General features: G+C 42.5%; 1 protein-coding gene and 1 long non-coding RNA gene across 2 annotated transcripts; one reads left to right on the forward strand and one right to left on the reverse strand.

The window, feature by feature from the left end:
• The first annotated feature begins 601 nt into the window (after window positions 1–601).
• MCM4 (minichromosome maintenance complex component 4) lies at window positions 602–24,881 on the forward strand. Its single transcript, XM_066578071.1, has 17 exons — window positions 602–728; window positions 6,721–6,794; window positions 7,430–7,594; window positions 7,687–7,850; window positions 7,939–8,040; window positions 8,631–8,726; window positions 8,837–8,932; window positions 10,292–10,430; window positions 11,929–12,149; window positions 13,201–13,321; window positions 13,793–14,052; window positions 14,628–14,993; window positions 17,349–17,476; window positions 17,561–17,768; window positions 20,724–20,952; window positions 22,621–22,754; window positions 24,199–24,881. The coding sequence occupies exons 2-17, from the start codon at window positions 6,725–6,727 to the stop codon at window positions 24,289–24,291; spliced, it is 2,592 nt and encodes an 863-aa protein (XP_066434168.1). The 5' UTR covers window positions 602–728; window positions 6,721–6,724; the 3' UTR covers window positions 24,292–24,881.
• Window positions 19,642–20,967, reverse strand: LOC136578222 (uncharacterized). Its single transcript, XR_010786617.1, has 2 exons — window positions 20,706–20,967; window positions 19,642–20,427 (listed from the first exon to the last, which is right to left on the reverse strand). It is a non-coding gene; the product is annotated as an uncharacterized lncRNA (long non-coding RNA).
• Window positions 24,882–26,796: the final 1,915 nt, after the last annotated feature.

Here is a 26,796-nt window from a genome sequence, read left to right on the forward strand (position 1 = left end):
AAATTGCAACTGATTTCTGCTTGAGCGCAGGAAAAATCGTTTGCACGCTATGGACGGTATTTGCTGCGTAATCTAGAGACGGACGCCCGCTCCAGATTCCGCGATGCAAATCCACCCGTGTGCAGCTGGCCTAAACTGTTCACAGGCTCAATCGCGTATACTACTCATGTATATACCGTATATCAGGGTCATCTGGTCCAACCCCCTACATGTATACAGATAGTAGATACCACGTAGAAGCACGCAGTACAAGTAATAGATTCATTGTTTTTATTTCTGACTCAACTTAAAACTCCAAACTCTGTAATTAATATTCCCAACTAGGAGCTGACGTCACTGCGGCAGCGACGAGGTTATGACGTCAGGATCGGCTTTGTCGCCCGAAAAGCCGGTAGTCGCAGGGACTGTACCATTAGAGAGAAGACGTTGTATTTTAACTTTTTTTTCGCAAATCAGTCCTTTTTGCTATTAATATGTACTAATTCGTTTTCTAGCATTATTATCGCTAGCTTTTTGCGTTTTGGACAGGTAAAATAATATACATTTTCTGATACAATAACTTTTATCTCCCCCTACTGAGGTGGTACATTCCTTCCAGTCACTGTGCGAAGATGAAAATCCCCGCGAAAAATTGTCACGTGACCCCCGGATTGGCGCGAATTGTTCTGGCGGGAGAAGAAGCAGCTCCTGGATACAGACGTGAGACATTTGTGATCACAGCTCCTCGGGTGAGTGACGGCTGCCCGTCGGTACTGCATGATCTGTTAGCCTCGGGCTTCTGCGTGGAGGACTACAGTCCCTAGCAGCAGCAGCACTTGGCATCGCCGGAGTTAGCTTGATCTAGGAGTGCAGTAATGGCTCTCCTATGCTATGCAGAGCCTCTCTCCTCTAGTGTTACTTTAGAGGGATTGCAAGGCTTCTAACATCTAGCTGGTGGCTACGACTGCCCTCGGCATTAATAAAGTCGCTTTTATACAGAGCTGCGCTGCATTCATTTTTGTAGTTGGATTTAAACTATTTAAAACAAAAGTTTCCTTTTTACTTTTTTGCACAAAGTTGCAACATGCTTAGTGTTATAGTGCAGATTTCTGTAAAGCCAGTCTCACCCGAGTGGATTGTATTGCGGATTCTGTGATGTGGTGTTCGTGTGAACTCTCCACAGTAAAATGCAGGCATTGAAAGGCATAAGATTTTGATTTTCACCCCCCTTTACAGTCGTGAATACACGCTACGGGCTCTGCTCTATAGTAACGCAGAATTCCTGCGGACTGCCTCCATTAAAGTCAATGGAGGTGTCCAACCCGCAGACCATTCCCATATGCCAGACCTCCTGCATGCAGAATCGTGTTGGTGAGAGCCTGGCCTAAGGCCTCTCACAGGAGCATATTATGCAGTATTTTAGCATGCATACAGCCCAAGATTGTTGGCACGCAGCTAGTACACGTCATTGCATTCATTGCATACTTGTCACGTGTGGCAAAATACTCTAGTGTGAGACCATCTGCGTCCATTCACAATAATCGTGCCACTGTTCACAGCCGATATGTCATTCAGTTTTCTGCATCCAGAATCTCGACAAGAAGCGACTGGATTCGCATCGCTGTTCATTCGGGGCATGCATTCTGGGTTTTTTTTGTTTGTTTTTTTTTTTAGCCCTTGTCAAAGGTACCATTAGGCTAGTTTGAGACAGTCTATTGCAGTGTTGCCGTGCAAAAACTGCAATGATTTTACTGCAACTTTTGAGCATTAGCACTGCTTTTTCTTACAAAAACATCGCTGCCACTAGCGATTGCTCACTTTTTTTTTTTTTTTTGCTGTGCGCAATTTTGTCACAATTTTTTAGCACGGAAGTAAACAGGTCTTTGTAATGTTAAAAATACATGGCATGAAAATCACAAGTTCGCGCTTGGCAATGCGATAAAGAGGAGGCTCCATAGCAAAACAGAGGGAAAAAAAACGCAAAAAGATAGGACATGCCGCAAATTTTTTTTTCATCGCATGAGTGAAAATATTTGCAAATGTAAATGAAACCATTGAAAATCATTAAAGGGGTTGTCCCGCGCCGAAACGGCTTTTTTTTTTTTTTTCAATAGGCCCCCCGTTCGGCGCGAGCCAAACACAAGGGATGGGTTAAAAAAAAAAAAAAAAAAAGTTTAGTACTTACCCGAATCCCCGCTCTGCGGCGACTTCTTACTTACCTTACCAAGATGGCCGCCGGGATCTTCACCCACGATGCACCGCGGGTCTTCTCCCATGGTGCACCGTGGGCTCTGTGCGGTCCATTGCCGATTCCAGCCTCCTGATTGGCTGGAATCGGCACACGTGACGGGGCGGAGCCAGAACGCCGCTCGTGCCGAGACCCAAGAGAAGGGAGAAGACCCTTCTGCGCAAGCGCGTCTAATCGGGAGATTAGACGCTGAAATTAGACAGCACCATGGAGACGGGGACGCCAGCAACGGAGCGGGTAAGTGAATAACTTCTGTATGGCTCATAATTAATGCACGATGTATATTACAAAGTGCATTAATATGGCCATACAGAAGTGCTTACCCCCACTTGCTTTCTCGGGACAACCCCTTTAATTTCATAATTCTGTGTTATTTCTCTTGCATCACGCGATTTTTATCGCCCGCATGTAACTATCCTAAGGGCGCCTTCACACTCACGATAAAATCATGCGATGCGAGAGAGTAATAACACGCAATTCTGAAATCAATGATTTTTAATAATTTCATTCACTCATGCGATGTTGCGAGATAATTAAAATCGTGGCATACCCTATATGCGCTTTGTCTTCTCTCCCATGTTTCCCTATGGAGCCTCCTTTTTATCGCAAAGCATGAACATTCGATGTGTTTTTAACATTAGAAAGTCCTATTGACTCGTGCTAGATAATCGGGGCAAAATCGCAAGAGGTAGCAGTGGTTTTGTGAGAAAAAGCAGCGCTGATGCTCAAAAATCGCAGGAAGAGACTCAAGATTTTCTCGTGGCGATATCACAAATGCCAGTGTTTCCCTATGGAGCTTTCCTCTGTTGCATCGCACAAAAACACGGTTTTCGTGCGATGTAACTTTGACAATAGGAAATTCTACTGTCAAAACCCTAAACTAAGCCCTGGCTGCAGGAAAAAATAAAAATACACATACATCACCTAAGGAGCGCTGTCAGCCCAGCTGCGTCTTCTTCCCTGGCACTGGTCGTCTTCTCTTCTAGCTGGGGATTGAAAAAACCTCACCTCCCGGCAGCTCTGCTTCTAATTGGCTGACGCTTAGCCAATTACCGCCATTCATTCAGAAGAGAAGTCCATCAGTGCCGGAGATCGGGGAGAAGCTGCAGTGGAGCCCCGGACAGCACTTATAGGTGATGTATACTTTTTTTTTTTTTCTTCTTCAGCTACAGTTTATTTTCGGGGTAGGGCTTTACAGCACTGCGGCAATGCGACATCACTGCAATTTTTCTCATGACGATGCCATGTCGCCCGTGTGAACGAGACCTAATGCAAATCTTGTTAACACGTAGGTGGCGGTGGGGGGGAAGCTCTGCAGGTTTTTTTTGTTTTTGGTTTTCCTCAGCTCTCTAGCATTCTACTGAACAAAATAGTCCTGCCTACAGGAATTTTTCTTCCGGTATGTTAGGCCAATTTCACATCTGCGCTGGACCTTTTATCGTAGATCCTGCACAGTTTCCACTGCAGAACTGCAGCACGTTCCCAATGTGTTAACGCACCATGAATTGTATTCTGTAGTAGACAGCCAGCGTGGTGACTGGCGGAAGGTGGGGGCCAGCCTGTGTGGTGATTTTACACTGGCAAGGGTAATATCGGGCTGTGAACCACGACCCATTATCATGCTCCCCATCATGTGAGACCCCTGGTTGCGAGGCCTTTTCATGTGAAAGCAGACTCATCACTGCGGGGATTCCATTCATCCCTGCCGCGGCAGAGGAATGCAGAGTTCTCCCATTGCTTTCAATAGGCGGCGCTGCTACCGGGGCCTGTCCCATTAAAAACAATAGGTGATATCGCAAAAAGATAGTACATGCTGCAATTTTATTTATTTTTTGATTGCAAATGTGAAACCATTGAAAATCACTGAGTTTTCACTCACTTGCGTCACACGAAAATTGGGTGATGTTTATCGCCAGAGTGAAGGCACCCTAAGAAAAGGATTCTGGAGATGTTTGTGAGGTGCAGGTAATATCAGCAGGCAAGTGATTGAATACAGGGAGCGAAGGAACATATGACCCAAGAGAGCGGGCGTGCTGCCAGGGAGTTATGGTGGTACCACCGGCTGTGATGGAAATATCAGCTTCAGCTCAGTTAGTAGAGGATAAGTTGCTGTGAACAAAACGGCTACTGTTTGCCGTCTGAATGGACTTCTAAGTTGTTGTTTTGTTTTTTTTAATGAGTGTCTACCATTTCTTCGAGCCTACTATTACATCTTGGGGCTCATTCATACAGCCATATGCCATTTTCGGTCTGTGAATACACAGCGTTTTCATGGTCTGGTATACTGCGACTCTGGCAATGCCTGCATATTCTTTCTGTGTGCATGTTAACAGCGTTTTTTACTCGTGTGAAAGAAACCCAATTAAGTTCATACATTAATACGCAGTGGATACAGGTGTATCATCCATATTTACGGATTCCCATTGACTTCAGTGGGTTCTTTCTGTCTAATACAGACTAAAATAGGACATGCGGCATTTTTTTTCACGTGCGTAAATACGCAGTTCTGAATATCCCAGTGCAAATTTGAAAAAAAAATCAAGCACCTACGGTAGCAAGAGTTGTTGGAATGGAATGAAATTTTCTATATCTGATTGTAACATTGATATGTAAGGCCACTTTCACACTCACCACTTTTTCCGCAATTAGTGCGGTGTTCCTAACGCTGCTTTTGATTTCAATTGGGCCTCGCAGACGAGCGCTTAAATGTGGTGTTTCCAACGCTGTGACTTTCTAGCACGGTCTGGTCTATTTCCGTGCGTTTTAGCACTCTTTAATGCGCCTCATCGCCCATAACAGTGATGGGGTGCATTATGAACGATGTAACATGGATTTGACATTGCGATAAAATGCACCTGGAGATGGTTCCTGCAGACACATGGGTGTAACGTTGGTGCCGCTTGTCTCTGGATGACAGACGACAAAACAGTTGAAGCTGCTTGAGCTTGTCAGACCATCAGATGATCCTCTCTATTGGTGGTCTGTCGAGGGCGTCCCGAGCCCAATCACCTTATGTGTGTGCCCGACCTCCCTTATCCGCCCTATTAGTCTGATCAGAACGGCCCAGGTGGCGGGCAATTCATTGATACAACCATCTCACGTTCCAATAATGCACACCATCGCAAATGCTGTTACTGGGTGAAATCTCTTCTCTGCATCGTAGAGGCGTCTAGTGGTCAACAAGCTCCACACAAGTGGGGGAAGAAGGTCACTACGTGCAAGGAGCCTCCGAGAGCCTTTTATAGGCCAAAGGTTTAAACGCTTTTAGGGCTTCCACACACTTGTTTGTCTGGGTTTTTTTTACGCAAATGTCAATGGGCTTTTCCAATGTTAAAAACGCATCGCACAAAATTTGCAAAGCTCAAACTTGCGATGCGGTTTTAACATTAGAAAGTCCCATTGACATTTGCGTTAAAAAAAACAACTCTGTGTGGGAGCCCTTAGGGTCTCGGGTGCAAGCCCCTTCATCTAATCACACCACAACTCTAATCATTTGTATATCTGCCCGAGATATAACTTCATGACAAGTTCTGCAGCAAAACGACGACTCTTTCTAGGTGCCTTTTTTTTTTTTTTTCTTGATCCGTTTAGAACCCATTTAAATGAGCATATTTTTTTTTAATTAACTGAAGAGTCCAACTAAAACAGTTTCATGTCCTATTTTAGTGCGATTTTCGTAGGGATGTCTATGGATGGGTTTTAAAAAAATGGATAGTACTTATGCATGATGCAAATCTGTTGCGTTTTAAACACATATAGCCATTTTACATGCATGAAAAACTCCCACACAAAAGATGAAAATCATGTGGAAAATCGCAAGCAAAATTGGAACAATTTTTACAAACTGAATTCGTAAAGGAAAAAAAAAAAAGACCCGGACAGGCACATGTGGTTGTCAGCCACAGGCAGGGTCAGATTCCACGGCGGGTTCCCGCATAAAAAATTTAATCCGCCCATGGACATGAGGCCTAAATCATACTTGTGCAAAAATTTGAGATTTTTTTCATTTTATTGTGCCCCATTCAGCACTTTGTGGCGGGGACTGACCAGACAGACACCAAAGTTAGAGGTGTGCCTCTCTTAAAGGGGGTTGTCCATGTTTGGTAAAGAATGGCTGCTTTCTTTTAAAAAAATGGCTGCCACATCTCTGACGGTCCTGTCTGGTATTGCAGCTTGGCTCCAATAAAGTGCATGGGACTGAGCTTCAATACGACTCTTAGTTTGTGGCTGTAAGGTGTAGTGGGGGTTCTGGAAGACAGAGGCCATGTTTTTGTTTTTTTTTACTCCTCGGCAACCCCTTTAATTGGCGCACTTCTTTACAGCACAGTGTTTACTTAAACGGATATAAAATGCTGGTCTGAGTAAATTTTCCCTATTATATATTGGAAAGTTGTAGAACTTTCATGTATATGCAATTAAAGTATTAATTATACAAAACCAGTAGACTCCTTTCCACCTCACTCTTAGGAACTTGTTTGTTTCATTCTTTGTAGCACCATGTCTTCCCCCACATCCACACCAAGCCGCAGAAGGAACAAACGCGGACGAGGCAGCAATCCTCCAACTCGTAAGTAATTCTTTGGAGATGTGCTGTTTAGGTTTGTTGTTCTCCTTTTCCTGCTGTGCCCGCGATATTCTGTTTCCAGTACATAGTATCTCACAGCTTAGAAATTTTTGTTGCTGTTGCCTATTTATAAGGCAGCCATAAGTCGTGACCCCTTTTCATGCACCCATTTCCCCCGCCCCCCTCACACACACCTCTTGTTCCCCCCAAAAATGTCAATAAAATTTTCATACTTTTTGCGGGACAAGTTGTATTTTTTAACGGCAGCATTTTATGTACCATATAATGTACTGAGCAGCTTATAAAGAATTATTGGAGGGCTTGAATAAGAAACAGTTCTGCTGTTGTCTTTTGGGCTTAGTTTTTACGGCATTCACCATGTGGTGAAGGTGACATTAATTTTATTTTGATACCTTTAACATTTGTTTTCCCTTGATGGAGGGCAACGGAAGGGAACACAATGTGAGTCTGCCCTTATTCTCTTTCTCTATGGCATTTAAGAAAAACCTTTGGTTTCTTCATAATGTTTAGGCCTTTGTAGGTTTCGTGTATTATATGCTTGAGTTGTGGTGCACAAGGAGGTATGTTGTGAGGTAAAATCCAGTGCTAATTTTTAATTTTATTTTTTTTTAATCAAGCTCGCAGTGAGGAAGTTAATTCTCCTCCATCCCAGAGACGAAGGACCGAAGACTCCACATCTATTGGTGAACTTTTACCCATGCCGACTTCACCATCTGGTGATCTCCAAAGTCCCAGTGGACAAGAGCTGTTATTCTCCAGCCCAGCGCCATCACGACATTCAAGTAAGTTTAGTTTTCTGTGCATGTCTGTTAATGTGCCTTTAAAATGTAAGAGTGATCATGTTTTTAAAGGTTACTGTTTCATAACATTGCAGTTGTTCAGAGTGAACTTGATTTGAGTTCTCCATTGACATATGGAACTCCAAGTTCTAGAGTGGAGGGAACTCCTAGGAGTGGTATCCGAGGCACCCCTGCTAGGCAAAGACCTGATTTGGGATCAGCTCGCAAACTCAAGCAGGTGGATTTGCAGTCAGACCAGGTAAGTCCAGCACGATGTGGTGAGGATTACATAGCACTCCCGCCCGCCCCCTCCTCCCTGTTTACAATATGTGTTCTTCTTTTTGCAGCCTGCTGTGGAGGAGCTAGTGACAAGTGAACAACCCATGGAACAAAAGTTGGTGATTTGGGGAACTGATGTCAATGTGATTACATGCAGGGAAAAATTCCAGGTGAGCAACCAGTGAAGGAACATTTATTTTTAGCATTTACCTCGCTCTCTAATTTTCACAGGTAATCGGGCTCAAGAGGGCCTTGATTAGGTGAATTGCATGTAGTTTGAACGACAGTTTATGTAGCTCATTACCTGTTTCAACATGTATATAGGCACTCTAGCAGACTTGCCACAAATTTTTCCATAGCGTACAGTGGAAAATGCCATTCAAGAAATCCACAAATACAAATGCAGGTTTTGAAGTAGAATTCTGCTATCTTTAATTCCACATCAAAATCTGCAGGTCAGACACATGGAACTTTATGCAGGACAGCAAATGTATCTGCGTCCTGCTGAAATATTCCGCCTGTGTGATAGGCCCCTCAGGCTACTGACCCGTATTGCAGAAATTCCTAATGGATTTTGTTGTGATATCTACATGTCGCATGCGGCTTCGGCATGAGATTTACTCTACTCATTGAAAAGGGCGAGTTCTTCAGCAAACAATGGATGTGTTATGGATTAAGAATCCAATCTCTTCTGTGCAACTTTTGTAACTGACTGATGTAGACTCAAATAGTTTAAGACTTGCATTTCATTTTCATGTAGCGTTTTATCCAGCGTTTTATTGATCCATCCGCCAAAGAGGAGGAGAATGTTGGATTGGATTTGAATGAGCCCATTTACATGCAGCGTCTTGAAGAGGTATGTATGGTGCAAATTTGATATTTCCTGACGCATGTTAGCAAAATGGAAATTTAAGTTTGTGAAACTATTCTAACCCCCACCCCCACTTTTTTTAATTCTCTGTATAGATCAATGTGGTTGGTGACCCATTCCTAAATGTTGATTGTGAGCATCTGAGGACCTTTGACAAAGAGCTATATAGACAGCTAGTTTGCTATCCACAGGTAATCCTGCATTAAATGTTACAAGCACAGGTTTGGTTGTTTTTAAATTGCCTATATCCAATCTGCCCTTACATTGTCTACCTTACCAAAACAAGTGAGAGTTTTAAAGGGGTTCTGTCATAAAAAAAAAAAAAAGTATATATCTCAATACTTGCCTATTCCTTCCCATGGAGACTCGTTACTGCATCTTCTCCAGTCCCTGGGGACACCTAATCGCAAGCTGAACGGATCCTGTTCTTATTACAATGCGTCCACTCTCTGCGTTCTTCTTCCTGCCGAGCAAAGTACGCCACGTCACTAGTGATCGAACGCTCGCTGCCTAGGAAGGAATGCTGATCTGTTGCAGAGACGGCAAACATTTGCAGTCTCTGCAATAACTCGGCACTCCCTGCTAGGCTGTGAACACCACGTCACTAGTGACATACCAGACATTTCCTGGCAGCTGGAAGAATGCAAGGAATGAACACTTAAATACTGCAAGCCGGCCGGATCCTCTCTTTTTTTCGGTAAGGTGACCCAGGGGGACTGCGGGAGAAGATGCTGTAAGTAGATTGCCTGCGGAGGAATAAGTAAGTATAGATTTTATCTTATTTTATTTTTTTAATGGCAGAACCCATTTAAGACTTTGATGGCATCTGTGTAGGAACTTCCATTATATGTGGAAACACAACTCTATATCAGATGCAACATGGATAGCGTGAAAGTGGGTTGATTGACCCTGCTAACGCAAAGGTTCTGTTCTGGTGTCCGTCACTGACTGCAAAAAGAGCATTCATTGCATGCTGTGCTGTCTTTGCTATCTAATCTGAAATCTTGCCTATAGAGGCTTCAAAAGGCAATGTGAATGAAACTTAAATGTAATGTATGAAAATCTTAATGCATATTTGTAATCCCTGTCAAAGCAAGCCCTTAAAGGGGAATTCCATCTTCTAGCACATCTGACAGATAACAAAATATTTCCTTATCACTCCACATGGAGACAGTTTTGGTGTATTAGTGTGCCATAACCCATCTGGAGGTGATTTAATCTTTATTTGTAAAATATTAGCATTCGTTGGTATTTAGGAGCCCTATTGGCCTCACTGGTTCCTTTTTGTTCCTGTTCAGTACATTGCTGATAGCATATTTCAAGAAGTACTGTTTCAGCAATGCTGTATTAAAATCTCTGAAGAACCCTAAAGGGTTGCATCATTGAACTGACGCAATCTCTTCACTTCTCAGTCCTTGATGGCCAACCATTTTTGCCGCTGGCATGTCAAAAAGTGACACTTTTTCTTACCTAAAAATATGGAAATCCCATTTTTGTCCTGTATGTATTTCAATTGGAATATCCTGAATAAACCCTATTGATCTTTTTAGGAAGTTATTCCAACATTTGATATGGCAGTTAACCAGCTTTTCTTTGAGCGCTACCCTGATTCTATATTGGAACATCAGATCCAAGTGAGACCTTACAACGCCCTAAAGACTAGAAATATGAGGAGCTTGAATCCTGAAGGTAATGTTTGACAAAAGTACACATATATTTAAAGGGTATTTCTCGTCCGTGAAATTGGGGGACACAGCTGCTGCCACTAGAAGGTGGTCACTAAGCCCAAAAAGAGTTCATCCTCCGCATCAGCTATACCCGTCTCATGCTTGAACTGAGCTAAATCAGTTTTAACTTGGTGTCTGCATAAGGCAGACCTGTTCTGTATAGATCTTGGCGTTTTTTGTTTTGTTTTTTTATTTTTTTTCCTCTGGGTGGAAATCGGGGATTTGCTACCATCCCTTATAACCTCAAGTGGGGAGGGCAAACGGATCTGCATCAGATACTGTTACTGCCTGCTCTAAGAAGAGGACCAGAGCAGTACTAACCAGTCTGCTTCCTGCCAGTCATGGGGTCACCTGAGGTTTCATGCCTGCTCCCCCTTGTCAAGCGTCCTCTCGCCTCTAAGTGAAAATCACTGAAGGGGTGACCCTGCTGGTACATCGGGGACCAGCAGGGTCACCCCCTAAAGCGAAGAGGATGAAGTTGAGGTGAGTAAATGGAGTCGATAAGTGTGTCACTACTGCCCCTCACCACCCTTCTTCCACCAACTCCCTATCCTCCAAAGCTTTATCTGTGCTGTTTTTTTAGGGTTCCCCTCCCCTCTCGCCATTCTTCCCCAGAGTGGTGCATGGCTGCCTTATACCACTCTCTTGCGATCCTTGGCCCTTTGTCTGCTCCAGAACTCTATGGTCTTCCATGGGCCTGTGTGCTGCATGGGCTCTGCTGCCCAGGTCTTTCCGCCTCTCTGCTAGTTGTGCTCCACAGGTGGATGGGACTCCTCACCTTTTCTCAGCACTTTCAGTGTGTGTGATAGCCTTTCAGCCCACCAGGAATGCCTGCATCTGACTGGGTAATCTTCCCTGATTTTTCCCCATCCATCCGTGTGCCAGCTTGTCCCCTCCTTTTCCCTTTTGGTTGGAGGCCAAGGTGCCTTGACAGTGAACCTCTTGTCACAGTCCCCACTTTCAGTTCCTCCAGATTCTAATCTAAGGGAGACCTGCTGTCCTCCATACTTGACATGCCCAGGATGATTGCCCATGACTTACTTTAGTTGCACCACCTTTAATCTAATTTCTTAGCAGATTATATCAAATGTCAGACTCCATTACAAGTATCACTATCTCGGACACAGTGACGGGTGCATCCGACGCTCAGCACTTCCGCACCCGTCAGACGTCCCGCGTAGAAGGGCCCTAATATGTAAATGCTGAATTAGAGAGAGAGTTGCATTTGTCGCTTTTCTCTCAGTACAGTGTGGGTGCTAGATTCTGGTTGCTGCGCACAATTCGGGCACATGATTGGGGTCAACGCTAAGGCCTCGTGATGATCATGCAAAATAGTATTTGGCAAAATTAAAACTCCATTTTTAAACATCTTTTCTAATAACCTTTTATGAGTTGACTTTAGATGACAATTGGAAACCTTTTTAATGAGTGGTGGTTTTCTTTCGAAAATTGTTTTTCAGATATTGATCAGTTGATCACGATTGGTGGAATGGTAATCAGGACTTCACAGATTATCCCAGAAATGCAAGAAGCTTTCTTCAAATGCCAAGTGTGCGCCTTTAGCACAAGAGTGGAGATTGACAGAGGCCGTATTGCAGAGCCGGCTGTTTGCAAACACTGTAACACCACACACAGCATGGCGCTTATTCACAATCGCTCCATGTTTTCAGATAAACAAATGGTACGACTTCTAAATTTCAGTATGTTGCCCATCACTTAAAGGTAGTCTTTACATTTTAGTCATGAAGGGTACACCAGCAGAGCATATAACTAACTTCAGTAGAAGACTTGGTCTCCCTTATTAAAATGGAAACCACAAATCTACTGTATCCGGTGTAAAGTTGTGGTTTCCAACTGTAGCTGCAAAACTCCATATGCTAAGTTGCACTCAGCTTTCTTCATTGAATAGAAACCTTCGTTTAGCTTAAAGGGAAGAATATTTTCTAGTTATATCCAGCCCATAATTCTGAGCATTTTTTTTTATTTATTTACACGTATGAAATAAAAAATGTACATCAGGTATTCCAGAACTAATGTTAGTAGTAATTTTCAAGGGGAAACAGCTTTTCAAGGAACCTGTCACCAGTTTTAACACAGTGAAACAATACCAGCGCTACAATAGTGTAGCTGCCGCACTGCTTTTTATTATCTATGCTTATAAAAGTATACCTGTATAATAGATGTTTGAAAGTCTCCCATGCAGCTGAGCAGTCTGGTGGGTGGACCGAACCGGCTTTGCTAGCTGCATTATTTTATTTTAATTTTTTTCTCGAGTTCTCCGTTTCAGCCCCCTGGTGACATGGGTGACACTGTGCCATTGCTTCTTGGAGCATGCGCGGATAAGCTGCTCAAATCTATACACAAATGGGGCAGCCTATTTGTGCATGCTCTGGGAGCTGACGATACAGTGTCATCCAGGTCACAGGGAGCTGAAAAGGCGGACTTTGTTGAAAAAGGAATACATCAAGGAGAGCCTGTCCGGCCTGCCCAAAATACTGCTCGGCTGCATTTACATGCAAAACGGGAGATTTTCAAATCTCTATTATACAGGTATTCTTTTATCACCATTGATAACAAGTCGTGTGGGAACGACTGCAGCTATACTATTATAGCACTGGTATTGTTTCGCTGTACTAAAAAACTGTGACGGGTTTCCTTTGAAATGCCTGAAAACTGCTGGTTCATGTTGGATTCTCAGTCTGGAGTGTGTAATGTTGTTGCATTGCTTTTAGATAAAGCTGCAAGAGTCTCCTGAAGATATGCCGGCCGGACAGACTCCTCACACTATCATTTTATATGGACATAACGACTTGGTGGATAAAGTGCAGCCTGGAGATAGGGTCATTGTGACAGGTATGTTGTAGTTTTAGTCATAAATTGAATTTTTGTTTTGACAACTCGAGGACCTTTTAAGGGGGTATTTACATGCAGACATGTACTGAAAAATACAAACCATGAATATACTTGTAAAACCATCTAATATCTCAATTTTTGCTGTCTGTGTTGAGTGCATTGTACTATATGGATGTTTATATAAATTTCACATTGATTTGACTCAGATCCATCTAAAATGTACGCTGAAGCATTAGAATACACTGCCTAAAAATTAAAAGAACACTTAAGCATCACAGGGTACCTTTTTACGTCACTAAGTTTCAGGGATATCGGTAGATCTGCTTAAAAACACAAGCGCTTGAGTTCGTTTGTGCTAAAGCAGGTGAAATGAAAGTGACGGGTAGTAGTAGTAGTGTGTGTTGTTTTTTTGTGTGTTTTGTTTGTTTTGTTGTACAGTATCTAACCTTTATTTTTACTTTTTAACTATAGGTATTTACAGAGCAGTTCCTATTCGTGTGAACCCGAAAGTCAGAAATGTGAAGTCTGTATATAAGACTCATATTGATGTCATCCATTACCGGAAGACTGACTCAAAGCGTCTGCATGGAATTGATGAGGACACTGAGCAAAAATTGTTCACTGAGGAACGTGTACAGACATTGAAGGAACTGGCTGCTAAGCCTGACATCTACGAACGGCTTGCTGCAGCTCTGGCACCAAGTATATATGAGCATGAAGATATCAAAAAGGTATGCGTGTCCTAAGCCATTTTGGTTTCTGTCCTACAACAGGGAAAATCTATAGAGCTACATTTGCTTTATTTTATATTAAAGGGGTTGTCTGTGTAAATGTTTTCGTTTTTTTTTAGTACAGGTGCTGCTTAGAAAATTAATAAACCAAGGTATACTTGCCTGCTGCGTGCCTAAGCCTTTCCAATTCCCCCAGTTTTACTTCTGCCTCTCACAACTAACTCCCAGGTCAAATGATCGTGTACCTAAGTGTGTAACTTCTTCGGGCAATCTCTGGCCTCAGCAGTAGCGGTCTCACTCTTAGGTGGGCATGTTATCACTCAACCAAGAAAAGAGCAGAGATCGGGGGTTAGAACAGTAGGGGCATGCAGCAGGTGAGTATACCTTAGAAAATTAAGCGACCCCCCCCCCCCCCCCCCTTACATTAAAAAAAATATATACATTTTATAAAAATCTTGACCACATAGTTTGTAATGTGAATGTGGTGTATTTTCCACTGTCAGTATTTACATTTTCTGTAACCAGTACCCTTAAAGGCAGCATCTAATCTTCTGTTTTTAACATGTCTCATGCAGGGTATTTTGCTGCAGTTGTTTGGCGGCACACGCAAGGACTTCAGTCAAACAGGAAGAGGAAATTTCAGAGCTGAAGTTAATATTCTTCTATGTGGTGATCCTGGCACAAGTAAATCTCAGCTTTTACAGTATGTGTACAACCTTGTACCTAGAGGCCAGTATACTTCTGGCAAGGGTTCGAGTGCTGTAGGTTTAACAGCCTATGTGATGAAGGATCCAGAGACAAGGCAGCTGGTCCTCCAAACAGGAGCTTTGGTTCTCAGTGACAACGGCATTTGTTGCATTGATGAGTTTGACAAAATGAACGAGAGTACTAGATCTGTACTACATGAAGTGATGGAACAACAGACCCTATCAATTGCTAAGGTTAGTGTGTATACTTGATAAAGCATAAAGACATTGTATTAAGTTTAGGGTAAAATAAATGTTTTGTAACCAAATAAATTAAAAGACCGCAAAGGCCTCGGGTATAGCGCCTGCCACTAGGAGACAGACACTAAGCAAAGGAAGCGTTATTGCCTACCAGTTCTCATCCTGCAGCCACTAAGCTAAATCCATTTTAACTTGGTGTCCATAGGAGGTCTGCCTGCTTGCTGCAGGTCTTCAAGATCCTGGAGTTCCATGGACTTTGAGTTCACTGAGTGACCGTATTCCCCCCCCCCCCCCCCCCCCCCCCTTACTAACTTGCTGGGTGGAGGTACATCAGGTTGGGGGGGTGGCGGGGTGGAGATTGCTCTAATTCCCATGCTGATTCTCTACCTCCCAAAGGCAAGGTGGCACAGAAGTCCTCTAACTTATCTGTAACCCACCTTCTCAAATTCCCTGGGCTCCAGTAACAGACACCAGAATCAAGAAACTGATCTCTAAGGTGACGTGGGTGTACTCCATCTTCTAGTTTCTTGGCCTCGCCTCCACCCACAGCGGCCCACTCCACGATTTGCTCAAAGTAACAGTTCCCGCTCTAAGGGCAAAATATTAGATTCTGTGACTTGATGGTGAACAGTCATCCAAAGCTTCCACCATGGTGAACAAATCTCAATAGAGGTGATTAAAGAGACTCTTCAAAGACCAAGAGTTGTTTGTCACTGCAGACTTCTCCAGACGTCCTAACCATTTGAGTAAGACATTCCGCAATCAGGTGGAATTTAAGGATGTTGTGTATAAGTAGTGGTCCGTTCCAGATGAGCATTTTCACACTCCAAAACCCCTTGAAATGAATGTATCCATTTCCTGAGAAATCTATTAAGTGGTCCGCCTCTCAATCGATTGATTCTCCCGCGTCCCATCTGTCTAAATTCACTACTCTGCCCCTGGCAAATGTGTCAGCTTTTGAGTACCAGCATGATAAATCTAATTTTTGTTCATTTCGTCGCTTCAGCCCATTGTCTTCAGAGTTGCTTCTGACCTCCGATCTTCCATTGACACCCCACTGTGGGTAGGATCCAAACAGCCAAGCTGAAGACTAATCCAAAGAAACGAAGGGCAGCTAATTACTGGTGCAAAAACGAGAGCATCCAGTAGAGATGCATTTTTATTCCTTCAGACATAAGACACAATGTTTCGACAACTTCCTGTAATCTTTGTCAAGCTCATTAATTGTGCACATCGTTAACATTATATAGAGAACCAACCACCAATCACATAAAGTTTTACAATTAAAAGCAACTGATGCATGTAGGTATCTACCTAATTCTTCTCCAGGTGATGGTTAGCTCCCTTGCGCTCCACGATGTTAATCACAGGTTCGGCCTTCCGCCCTGTGATCTGTGCATGCGCGAGAACATAAAATACTCGCGGTAACTCGTTCCTCACTCCTGCACTCCACAGCAGTCAGTGCATGCTTGAGAGCACCAGGATCACGCGATGTCTTGCCCCTCCATCACTATGACTACCTTAATGTCATCACAGAGCATGCGCAAAGGGTTTTGCTGTACTCCTATGGAGACGGATTCCGCGTCCATCTGTATGCAGTGTGTGTACATAAGATGGATTAGGGACACTTGATTCAACCCTGGCCACTCATATCCGCTATATGTAGGACACATTAGCAAATCAGAATAGATGTTTGTTTATAAAAATGGCTTGACTTGCAGCACGTTACATCAAAAAGAAAGGGGACGAAGAAAGGCAGAATATTATACCAATCTGCTCCTAAAGGGACATCATAAATTCCATAACACCATATCCATATATTACACTATTTAAAGACCAGGGTTTAATAAAGTGTCCCTAATCCATCTTGAACATCCCATGGTCTTCGCTGTGTCCCCCCAAAGACACAGCCGAGAAAACAGGAGTTTTTTGTTACTATATAGTCTTTTCCTCGATGTTCATTGGGGGACACGGCACTCACCCATTTGTTTGGCTGTTCTTCTGTTCTGGGCTTCCCCCTTCACTTTTTTGTCTTGGTTGTATGTTTTATTTTGGTTCACGTTCCCTTGGACTCTTGCTCTCCTACTGCTTGCATTGGGTTAGCTGATTTAGTTTAGTGGCTGCAGGAGGGGTATAGCTGGTAGGAAGAGTTAACTCTTCTTTAGCTTAGTGGCAGAAGCTGTAACAGAGCTCTACGCTGTCTTCCCCAATGAACGTCCGAGAAAAGGATTTTATGGTGATTAACAAAAAATCCTGTTGTATGCTGTTACAAATTATATAGAGCTTGGTGTGGGCATTCATAAATATTTTATTCTCAAGAGTTTTGTTTTGTTTTTCTTCCCTCTTTAGGCTGGGATTATCTGTCAGCTAAATGCTCGTACATCTGTTTTAGCTGCTGCAAACCCTGTGGAGTCTCAGTGGAATCCTAAAAAAACCACAATAGAGAACATTCAACTTCCACACACTCTTTTATCAAGGTACGTTGGCTTAGAATTCACTCGATGCTTTTCATAAAACTTAGGTTCCAAGGAGGTAAAGTTTTTAACTGTGTGTTTTCTTAGATTTGACCTTATATTCTTGATGTTGGATCCACAAGATGAGACCTATGACCGGCGCCTGGCTCACCATCTTGTCGCTTTGTACTATCAGAGTGAGGAGCAGTTAAATGAGGAGCAACTGGATATGGCAGTATTAAAAGATTACATTGCATATGCTCGCACTTACGTCCATCCGCGTCTAAGTGAGGAAGCCAGCCAAGCTCTGATTGAGGTAATGGTTGTGGACAATGCTGCTGCTAAAACTGTATCTACAGAACAATATTGAAGCTTAGCTCTAGGAATTCTAGTGCTTGCTCCACCATGTGTTTCACAAAGCCGTACTGATAAAGCCTCATGAGGTATTAAGGCTCTGTTGTGTAGAACAGTAATAAGGCTCCTCTTCAAGTCCATGGAGCTCTTGTATGCCTTCCATTTTTATTTTCAAGTTATTTGACATCATATGCCATGCATACAGAGCTGGTCTTCCAACGGTAGCATTGCTTCTATGGGAGAACAGTTTTGTAGATATGACCATCTTCAATGATGATTAGTCAGAACTACAACTATAGTTTATCATAAAGTCTAATTGCTATGTTTTCTTATCTAAAGTTTGTATTTTATAAAACCTTTTTGAAAAGTACAAAAATATAACCCCATTTCCAAAAAAAAAGTTGGAGCACTCTGCAAAATGTAAAGAAAAACAATGCAGTTATCTTGAAATCTCACATAACACTATCAGAAGTGAGAGATTTTTTCCAATTTCATTTAAAAAGGAAAAAAAAAGCTAATTTAGAAATTGTCAGCAACCCATCTCAAAATTGGGCCAGGGCCATGTTTACCATTGCGTAGCCATTCCGTCTTTTTACAATAATCTCTAAACGTCCAGGAAGTGTGGCGAGCGATTGCTTGAGATTTGGGGGAGGAATGTTGTCCCATTCTTGTCTGATGTAGGATTCTAGCTGCTCAGTAGTTCTGGGTCGTCTTTGCTGATTCTGTCTTTGCATAATGTGCCAAATGTTTTCTATTGGTGAAAGGTCTGGACCACAGGCGGCCAGTTCAGCACCTTGACTCTTCTGCGAAGCCATGCGGTTGCAGTGGATTCAGTATATGGTTTAGCAAGCAATTCCCTGAAAGAGACATTGTCTGGGAGCATATGCTGTGCTAAAACCTCTTATATACTGCTCAGCATTGATAGTGCCTTTCAAGATCTGTAAGCTACCCATGCCATAGGCACTAATGTAACCCCCTACAATCAGAGATGCAGACTTTTGAACTTTGCACTGATAGAAAGCTGGATGGTCCCTTAAAGGGGTTGTCCGTGCCAAAACGTTTTTTTTTTTTTTCCTATAGACACCCCCCCCCCCCCCCCCATTCAGCGCGGGACAAACCCAAGGGACGTGATAAAAAAAAAAATTTTTTTTACTTACCCGAATCACGACCTGTCAATATTGGCATTGTTTTTGCTGCCGTCTCACTTCTCTCTATGGCAAGAGATTTCAGCAGCGGAATAAAGCCGCTTCAAATCCCGTGCCAAATTTCCGCTGGGGAAATCTCGCAGAATTTTCGTGTGGACCCGCTGCGGACATTCCACAAGATTTCAGTCCTGTGGTAACCCAGCCTAACATGCTCTTTATACAGTTATGTGACTTAGTAGAAAATTGACACTCCAGCTGTTTTTATTAGTACCACTTGTATTTCCAGCTTTTTGTTAACCCGGTCCCAACTTTTGAGATGTGTTGCTGCCATCAATTTCTAGATCAGTTCTTATTTGTCAACTAGATAAGTTCAGCATAACTCTGCCATCGTACAGGTAGATGTAATATGTAAGGCATTACAAACCTGAAAATGAGAGAATAATCGCATCAATGTGTGGCCAAAATGGAGTTGCAGGGAAGTGAGGAGAAAGTTTGGGGGAACAGGGTCTCTCCACCTTGGTATCTCAAACAAAAAGGAAAAAAACAGGCGTCGGATAAGGGAGACATCCCAGTTCTACTAATTGCAAACTTTTTAATTTTTTTTTTTTTTTAAATCACCTAAAGATGGCAAAAAAATCATACAATTTGAGCTGCTAGATCATTTTAAGACTCCGAAAAGTTAAGTGATAGTACTTTTTTAATACTTTTATTGGCTATGGACACAATTGCATTTTACATTTCATAAAATGTGAGAGGTTTTTAATTTTTTTCTTTTTAAAGCATTCTACAAATTATATAAATTTTTTTCTTCTACATTTTGAACTGCTTGTTTAAGGCCATTTTACACACAATTATTTCTCAAAAGCTATCTTTTGAGCAGTATCTGTTGTAATTGTGCACACATTGTGCACTTTTTGTCCATCGCCAACTTCGGGTCCGCATGAAATCCTCGTTCCTCAGGACGATAATCTAGAACAGACCGCATGCTGTGTTCTCCGCGGGCAGCTCTGATAACAGCTGATAACTTTCTTTAACACCCGCTGTCCTGCTGGAGAACAATAGTAATGTATTTAGAGAGCAGACCACTTGCTATTCTCTAAATACATGCAGTGAAGTACTAAAGGGATGATGTAGCCCATTAGTACCTAATGCAAAATGATAGCTCAGAACTGTCAGTTTCTGATGAATTTTGAGCGATCATCTGTGTATAAATGGACTTTTACAGCTTACATGTTTTACCATACAATAGAAAGCGGTCAGTGCTGTTCACTGCTCATATCTTTTAGACTGGTTCTGACAGGACAGCATGAGCGCAAGCAAGGAAGTTCCTGAATGTAAATCTAAGCTGACCTCATTATGAGGAAACTTGAATCAAAATGTATGTTTATGATCAGAGGGGGTTGCAGACTGATCCAACGGGGAGCTCGTCCAATGGAATGAGCACTGAACAGCATCAAGCAGTTTGTATTATAAAACCTGTAGAAGACAAATGGTTCAAACATTAATGAAAATCCCTTGCAAATGTTCCATAAAATGTTATAAGTCTGCAATAGTTCCTTTTAGACTGCAGAATGCGGACATGAAAGTGTGTGCTACCTTTTAAGGTTGTATCGCTACTTGCCAGTTTGTTGTCTTCGTGCAAATTGTTCAGGTAGCTATCAGAGGATGACGGCTCTAAATTTCTTTTGAACCATAGTGATTTACACTTCTAGGACGGATTTAGAATGTGACATGGTACATATAAAGATTCTTACCTCCTTTTTATTTCAAAGGCTTATGTAGACATGAGAAAGATTGGCAGTGGTCGTGGAATGGTATCTGCTTATCCAAGGCAGTTGGAGTCTCTGATCCGTCTTTCTGAAGCTCATGCAAAGGTGCGCTTTTCCAGTAAAGTGGAAACAATCGATGTAGAAGAAGCTAAACGTCTTCATCGTGAAGCTTTGAAACAGTCTGCAACAGATCCAAGAACTGGCATTGTAGATATCTCAATTCTTACTACAGGTAAGCAAAATTTAGGAAACGTCTTCCATAATTAACAGATGTATTCATTTTTTTTCCCCACGTGTTGGACTATAGCACATGCTGGGGCAAGTATTCAATTTTCAGAGCGCCATTAATTCCGCAGTGCTGTACATATGATAACAGGGCTTTTTAAAAAAAAAAAAGGCATATAAAAAAAGCGGGAGCCATAAACATTAACGGAAAGTTGCAAACTGATACATGGGGACAAGAGAAAGGACCCTGCCTGTGAGGGCTTACAATGTACAAAGGTGGGAGACCATAGCTGATGGTATAAGCTGCTGTAGGCTTTTATGAAGTTAGGTTTTTGGGTTCTTACTGAAGCTTTCCAAGGTAATGCAGAGTGAGAATATAGATGATGCATAGGAGAAAAATACTGAAGACTATTATGTGAAAAGGTGGTCTTATGAGGACCGGAAGGGGTAGCGGAAAGTACCAGGATATTGGGTCAGGAATGCATTTAGGGGACTGATAAGTATGACTGATATCCTCAATTGGATTCTATGGACTATGGCAGTGGAGGAGTAACGGGCAGAGGTGAAGTAGTCATAAGAGTGTTATGAGGCCACAGAAGAATGTTGCAAGTAGTCTAGACTGTAGTTGAGGACATGTACTAACGTTTTTGTTGACTCATGGAGAATAATCAAATAGATTTCGCCCAGTTAACTTAGTTTGAGATGGGGCGCATTATTGGAATGCAAGAAGCTGGATGATCATATTGATGAATTGCCAGCCACCGTAGCCGTTCTGACGAGACTATTAAAAGGTGTTGGAATCAGTGGATGTGTGAAGGCACATGCGCAAGGCAACTGGGCTCAGCACACCCTTGACAGACAAACTGTTGAGAAGATATTCTAAACAGTTGGAGTTGCTCCTGCTTGGAGCAACTCCAACATTTGTAGTCCACCATCCATAGACCGGTGGCACCATCGTTACAGGCCCCTGTGTCTGTCAGAACGATTTCCAGGCACTTAGTTGAAAGATACTTGACTTCACAGTGCCTATTACATGTACGGCCTTTCACACCCACCATCGTCTCAGTTTGCAGTGGTGTTAGAACGACAAAACTGGGCTGCTATGGAGTGGAATCTGGTTGTCTTCAGCAATGAATCCAGGTTTAGTTTGGGCACTGGTGATAGCCGTGTTTGTGTCTGGAGACCTCGGGGTGAGCGCCTCAATCCTGCCTTTGCTATGGAGCTGCACACTGCCCCCTGCTGGTATGATGGTCTTGGGGGGGCCATCGCATATGATACCTAGTAGTGGTATGAGGGGCAATGACAGCTCAGGGATATGTTGAGGACATCCTGCAGCCACATGTGTTCCTCTCATGGCGGCTTCCAGCAGGATACTGGTTTAATCTATGCATTGCTTTGGTCACTCTGCCTAGATGGTAATCCGGCTTAGCACTTGCTACAGAGTTGAACAATTAACACACCATAAGAGCTCACAAAGTTCCTTTTTTTTTTTCAGCCGTCAGCTATTTCATGTCTAATAGCAATATGTTTTGTGTACGACCTCTATTGGCACATGGAAGCGTTACAATTGCAAAACTTAAACCAACTTGAAAATTTCTCATACATGCAGCTTATTCTGAAAAGTTAGGTGTGCTTTTAGTGGTTCCTCTAACGCATATTGAACTGTATCTTCTAGGAATGAGTGCCACAGCTCGCAAACGCAAAGAGGAACTGGCTCAGGCCCTGAAGAAGCTGATCCAGTCTAAAGGCAAAACGCATGCTTTGAAATACCATCAGTTGTTTGAGGATCTTCGAGGGCAGTCTGATGCAGTAAGTTGATGGCTCATCACTTGACATTTTGTTAATGTTAGGCATTGTTAAAGTAGGCACTGCATGTTAAACAAGCAGATTGTGGTCTGCCCCAGGATAGGCTACATAGCTCATCCAGAACACTACTCTCCTCCCAACAATCAACTATACATGCAGGGTAAGGCTCCCCCCAGTATAATTTACATAATGCTCCGCTTCCTCACTGTATGACAACATATGGTGTCCACTAGCCTCAAATGGCCACCGGGCTCTAGCAGTATTGGCACCTGCTGCTTTGAAACCATCCAGCAACACAGAACTTGCAGACATATGCTCCCCAACTGGCTCTTCTCCCAGCTATATAGTGTGTACAGGGTGCCGATAGCAATTATCGGCACAGAAACCACATCAGAGTTAGTTGCAAATGGCATCAAGAGTGAGAAATTGTTGCCATTTGCAAAATCTTAGTCACACGAGACCATTTTGGTCCTTGAGGTGCCCTGCAGACATCACCTTAGCAGATGATGAAGCATTAATAGCGTTATGGATGCAATTACAATTTTTATAAATGCCCTTTAAGGTTGCATTCACACATGCAGTTTTTGTTCAGGGTTTTTTTTAATGCAGTTTTTGAAGTCAAAACCAAGAGCAGATCCAAAAAAAAGTTGTATCTTCTTTATTCTTTCTCTAATGGTCCACATTTGTTTTTGGCTGCTTTAAAAAAAAAAAAAAAAAGAAGAAAAAGGGGCTAAATGGAGTGCTTGTGGCACAAGCACACCAGCATTCCATTCACTTTCAAACAGGACTGCTGTGTACCCAAGCGGCACATACGCTTAGATTTTTCTGTGACTCCCATTGAACTGTAGAGTGCTGACCACGTATGGTTGGCCAACACTCCATTCAGTGACGTCACTGCAGAGGATAAGCAACCCCTGCAATGACAGGAGAGCGTGACACTGGAGTCCCGTGGTCTAGATCGGCGGGGTCTCAGCAATGAAACCACCACCAATCCTCAAGTTATCCCCTATCCTATGGATAGAAGATAATTTGCTATTTTGGTACAACCCTGTTAAATTCTAGTGCATGATCTGTTCTGCAGAAGATCATTTTCAGTACTTGATTTATGTCTGATTTTAGAAGATCCTACTAGCCTAATTTTACAAAGGGACGAAGTGGTGACCTTTTTAAAAGGTTTGTGCCAAAATAACCCCTGTTGATGTGCCCTATGAATGCGACAGAGCAGGTTTCCCTATTCACTCCCTTGTATGAGGCAGAACGGAAAGGCTCCCATTCAGGCGGACTGTTATGTAGGTACTACATTCTCCCCGCTGTAGTTGGCAGTGCCACTCTTCCTTCCAGTTGACGCCTGTAATATTCCTACATGTCCGAAAACCAAAATTGTTTCAAAGACTTGGTATGAAGAATGTATTGCTAAAATGTTTTTTTTTTTTCTTCCTCCGTACAGGCGATTACAAAGGACATGTTCGATGAAGCTTTGCATGCACTGGCAGATGAAGACTATTTAACAGTGACTGGGAAGACTGTTCGCTTGTTGTAAAACAAGTATTTCAGTAATCGTGTTTGTCACTGCTCCTTGCTGAAGAATATGTTAGCGTTTGTGGCCCTCTTGGGAGTTTTACTTGCAAGTGTAGCGGGTTTATATCTGTATGTACATATATATTTAGCCTTTTATGGATCGGTTGATTCATGACATTCCCAGTGGTTTGCCCTAGTTCATTATATGTAACTGTTTTGGACTACTTAAGGGCATGCTCACACATCGCTGAGTAAATACACGTGCAGATTTTGACACAGCATTCGATCATTGTATTGCAATCAACAGAATCCACTGTGAAAATCTGTCCCCTTTTCCATGAGAACATTTAGCAGTTCTACAAATTGACAGCATGTCTATTTTCTGTTGTCAATGTGGCTTGATTAAAACGCCTTTCACTTTGTACTATACGTTGTTGTGGACTTTGGGCATGCATTCCGCAGCTGAAATTCCCCAACCATTCCGCAGTGTATGCGTTCGCCAATAGCTGTAAGATTTATAGGATGCCTGGCTTTTTTGAAACTACATTCTTGTAGATGTTTAAAAATAATTCTGAATGTTGTATAACATGAAATAAAATATGCAAATATTTACTTCTGAGTTGTAAATATTTTTGAATGTGACCTAATGTTACATTCGTGTGTACAGGAAATGAACTTCATGCCTTCATTAAAGACATTTGCTAGATCCCTTGGCTGTGCAATAGATAGATTGGGAATACCATCAGTTGAACAAGGGCCCTACACAGAGCACAGAAAGTCTTGCTGCCCTACAGCATTGGTGCTCATAGAAACATGTGCAAAAATGGCAGACAGAAGGGAGCTGGCTTAGTTGTTGAAAGTATCCAAACTAATAGCCTCCTACAGGGAAGAATGGGAAGACAATAATAAGGTGGAGGAAGACAAGCCGCCACATGATCTGGGGTTGGGACCGGGCCAGAAGTGACTGCACTGGCACGACTAGTTTAAGTATTGTGGCTTCCATGATAACCACTTCAAGAGGAAAAAAATCTGAATTGAGGGGTGTTTTCTGCTGTAGTATTGCGATCGCCAAAAAATGGTGATATAAGACACTTTTCTATGCACAATACTCTGACAAGTCTTAAGAGGGATGGTTCCCTATCCAAACACTTACTACTCCACCAAGGAAAGTTTCAGGTCTCCTTCAAAGCCATGGATAATCCAAGCTCATATAGTGTTTTTGCTCTAGTTAAGGAGTATTAAGCAACAAATTTGAAGGCAATATTGGTGGTTCATAAAACAAGCAATGCATCTCAATCCTGGACTGAGATCTGTATACACATTAAATACATCAAACATAGCTGGAAAAGGGAAATTATTGTGCTAAAAATACTATAAAATAGCCCTTCGGGTTAATTCACATATGTTTTTGCTGTGCGCATTCTATGGACAGCACATAATGGCCTTATGTAGCTTTTTACTATCATCACTGCATGTCCTTTTGTCATATTCCAATCAGATTTGCAAAAACTGACAATGTCAAAGGCACAACTTTAGATGGTTGGATCCAATAAAGTACAAATTAAATTTTTTAAAGAGCACCTGCCGCGTCCCTATAGCACCATGAACTAAGTTATGGTGCTGCATAGTGGAAGTGACATAGAGCCAGGTAAATATATAAAATATATATTTATATACATATTTTTTACACTCCTCCGCTCCCATGGTATTACTCAGTGAAGATCACATGGTGCAATAAAATATGCCTTTTTGTTTTCTTTTTCTCCAAAGACCTGTGCACTTGCTCTCCAATACAGCTCTGGGAGAGCGCTCGCATGAGAACCTAAAGAGAATCAGAATTTCCACATTGTCCAGTCATAACAGCATGACTAGAAGATTCCCTTTAACCCCCTGTAAGGACAGGAAAACCTGAGAGTTAAAAGCCCCTCCTACCTACCCCTTCCAAACAGAGCGGAGTAAAAGCATTACAGATAAGGCAAACAGAATACAACATGCACTCACTACTAAGTGTCCTGTTGAAGTGTGTGACTTGGGATTAGTGTCTTAGGCTTCAAGGACTTAGTCACTTGTATTTTGTTTACTGCTTATTTTAATTTTTGCACATATTACTTTTATCTAATCTACCCGTACGATCCCTATTTAGAATGTGCTCCATAATTGACAATGCCATCCAGTGGACATCTTGTGCCATGTATGCGCTCCTTGAACAGCCGTTGGAGGGTGCATATTGCTGTAGGAGATGTGAGTGCGTTGTGCATTTGAAAGCCCAGAACTTGTATCCAAACGAGCAGCTTGCAACACTGAGATACATTAACTTGGAAAGGAATTTGCTACTCGCTGGGGCAGATGTGGAGGTGGGCGGTGGTATGGGAAAGCAGGATGAGCAGGCAGATAGCTGGGTGATGGGCCACTCATACAGTTGGGTTTTGGTTGTTTTTTTTACAGCAATTAGCAGCTGTTTTGTAACGCCCACTAAAAACGCTGAACTGAGCCTTCATTCACTTCAATTGGGCTTTTCAGACTAACT

The sequence above is a fragment of the Eleutherodactylus coqui genome, chromosome 9 (genome assembly GCF_035609145.1).
Source record: "Eleutherodactylus coqui strain aEleCoq1 chromosome 9, aEleCoq1.hap1, whole genome shotgun sequence".
Classification (NCBI taxonomy): domain Eukaryota; kingdom Metazoa; phylum Chordata; class Amphibia; order Anura; family Eleutherodactylidae; genus Eleutherodactylus; species Eleutherodactylus coqui.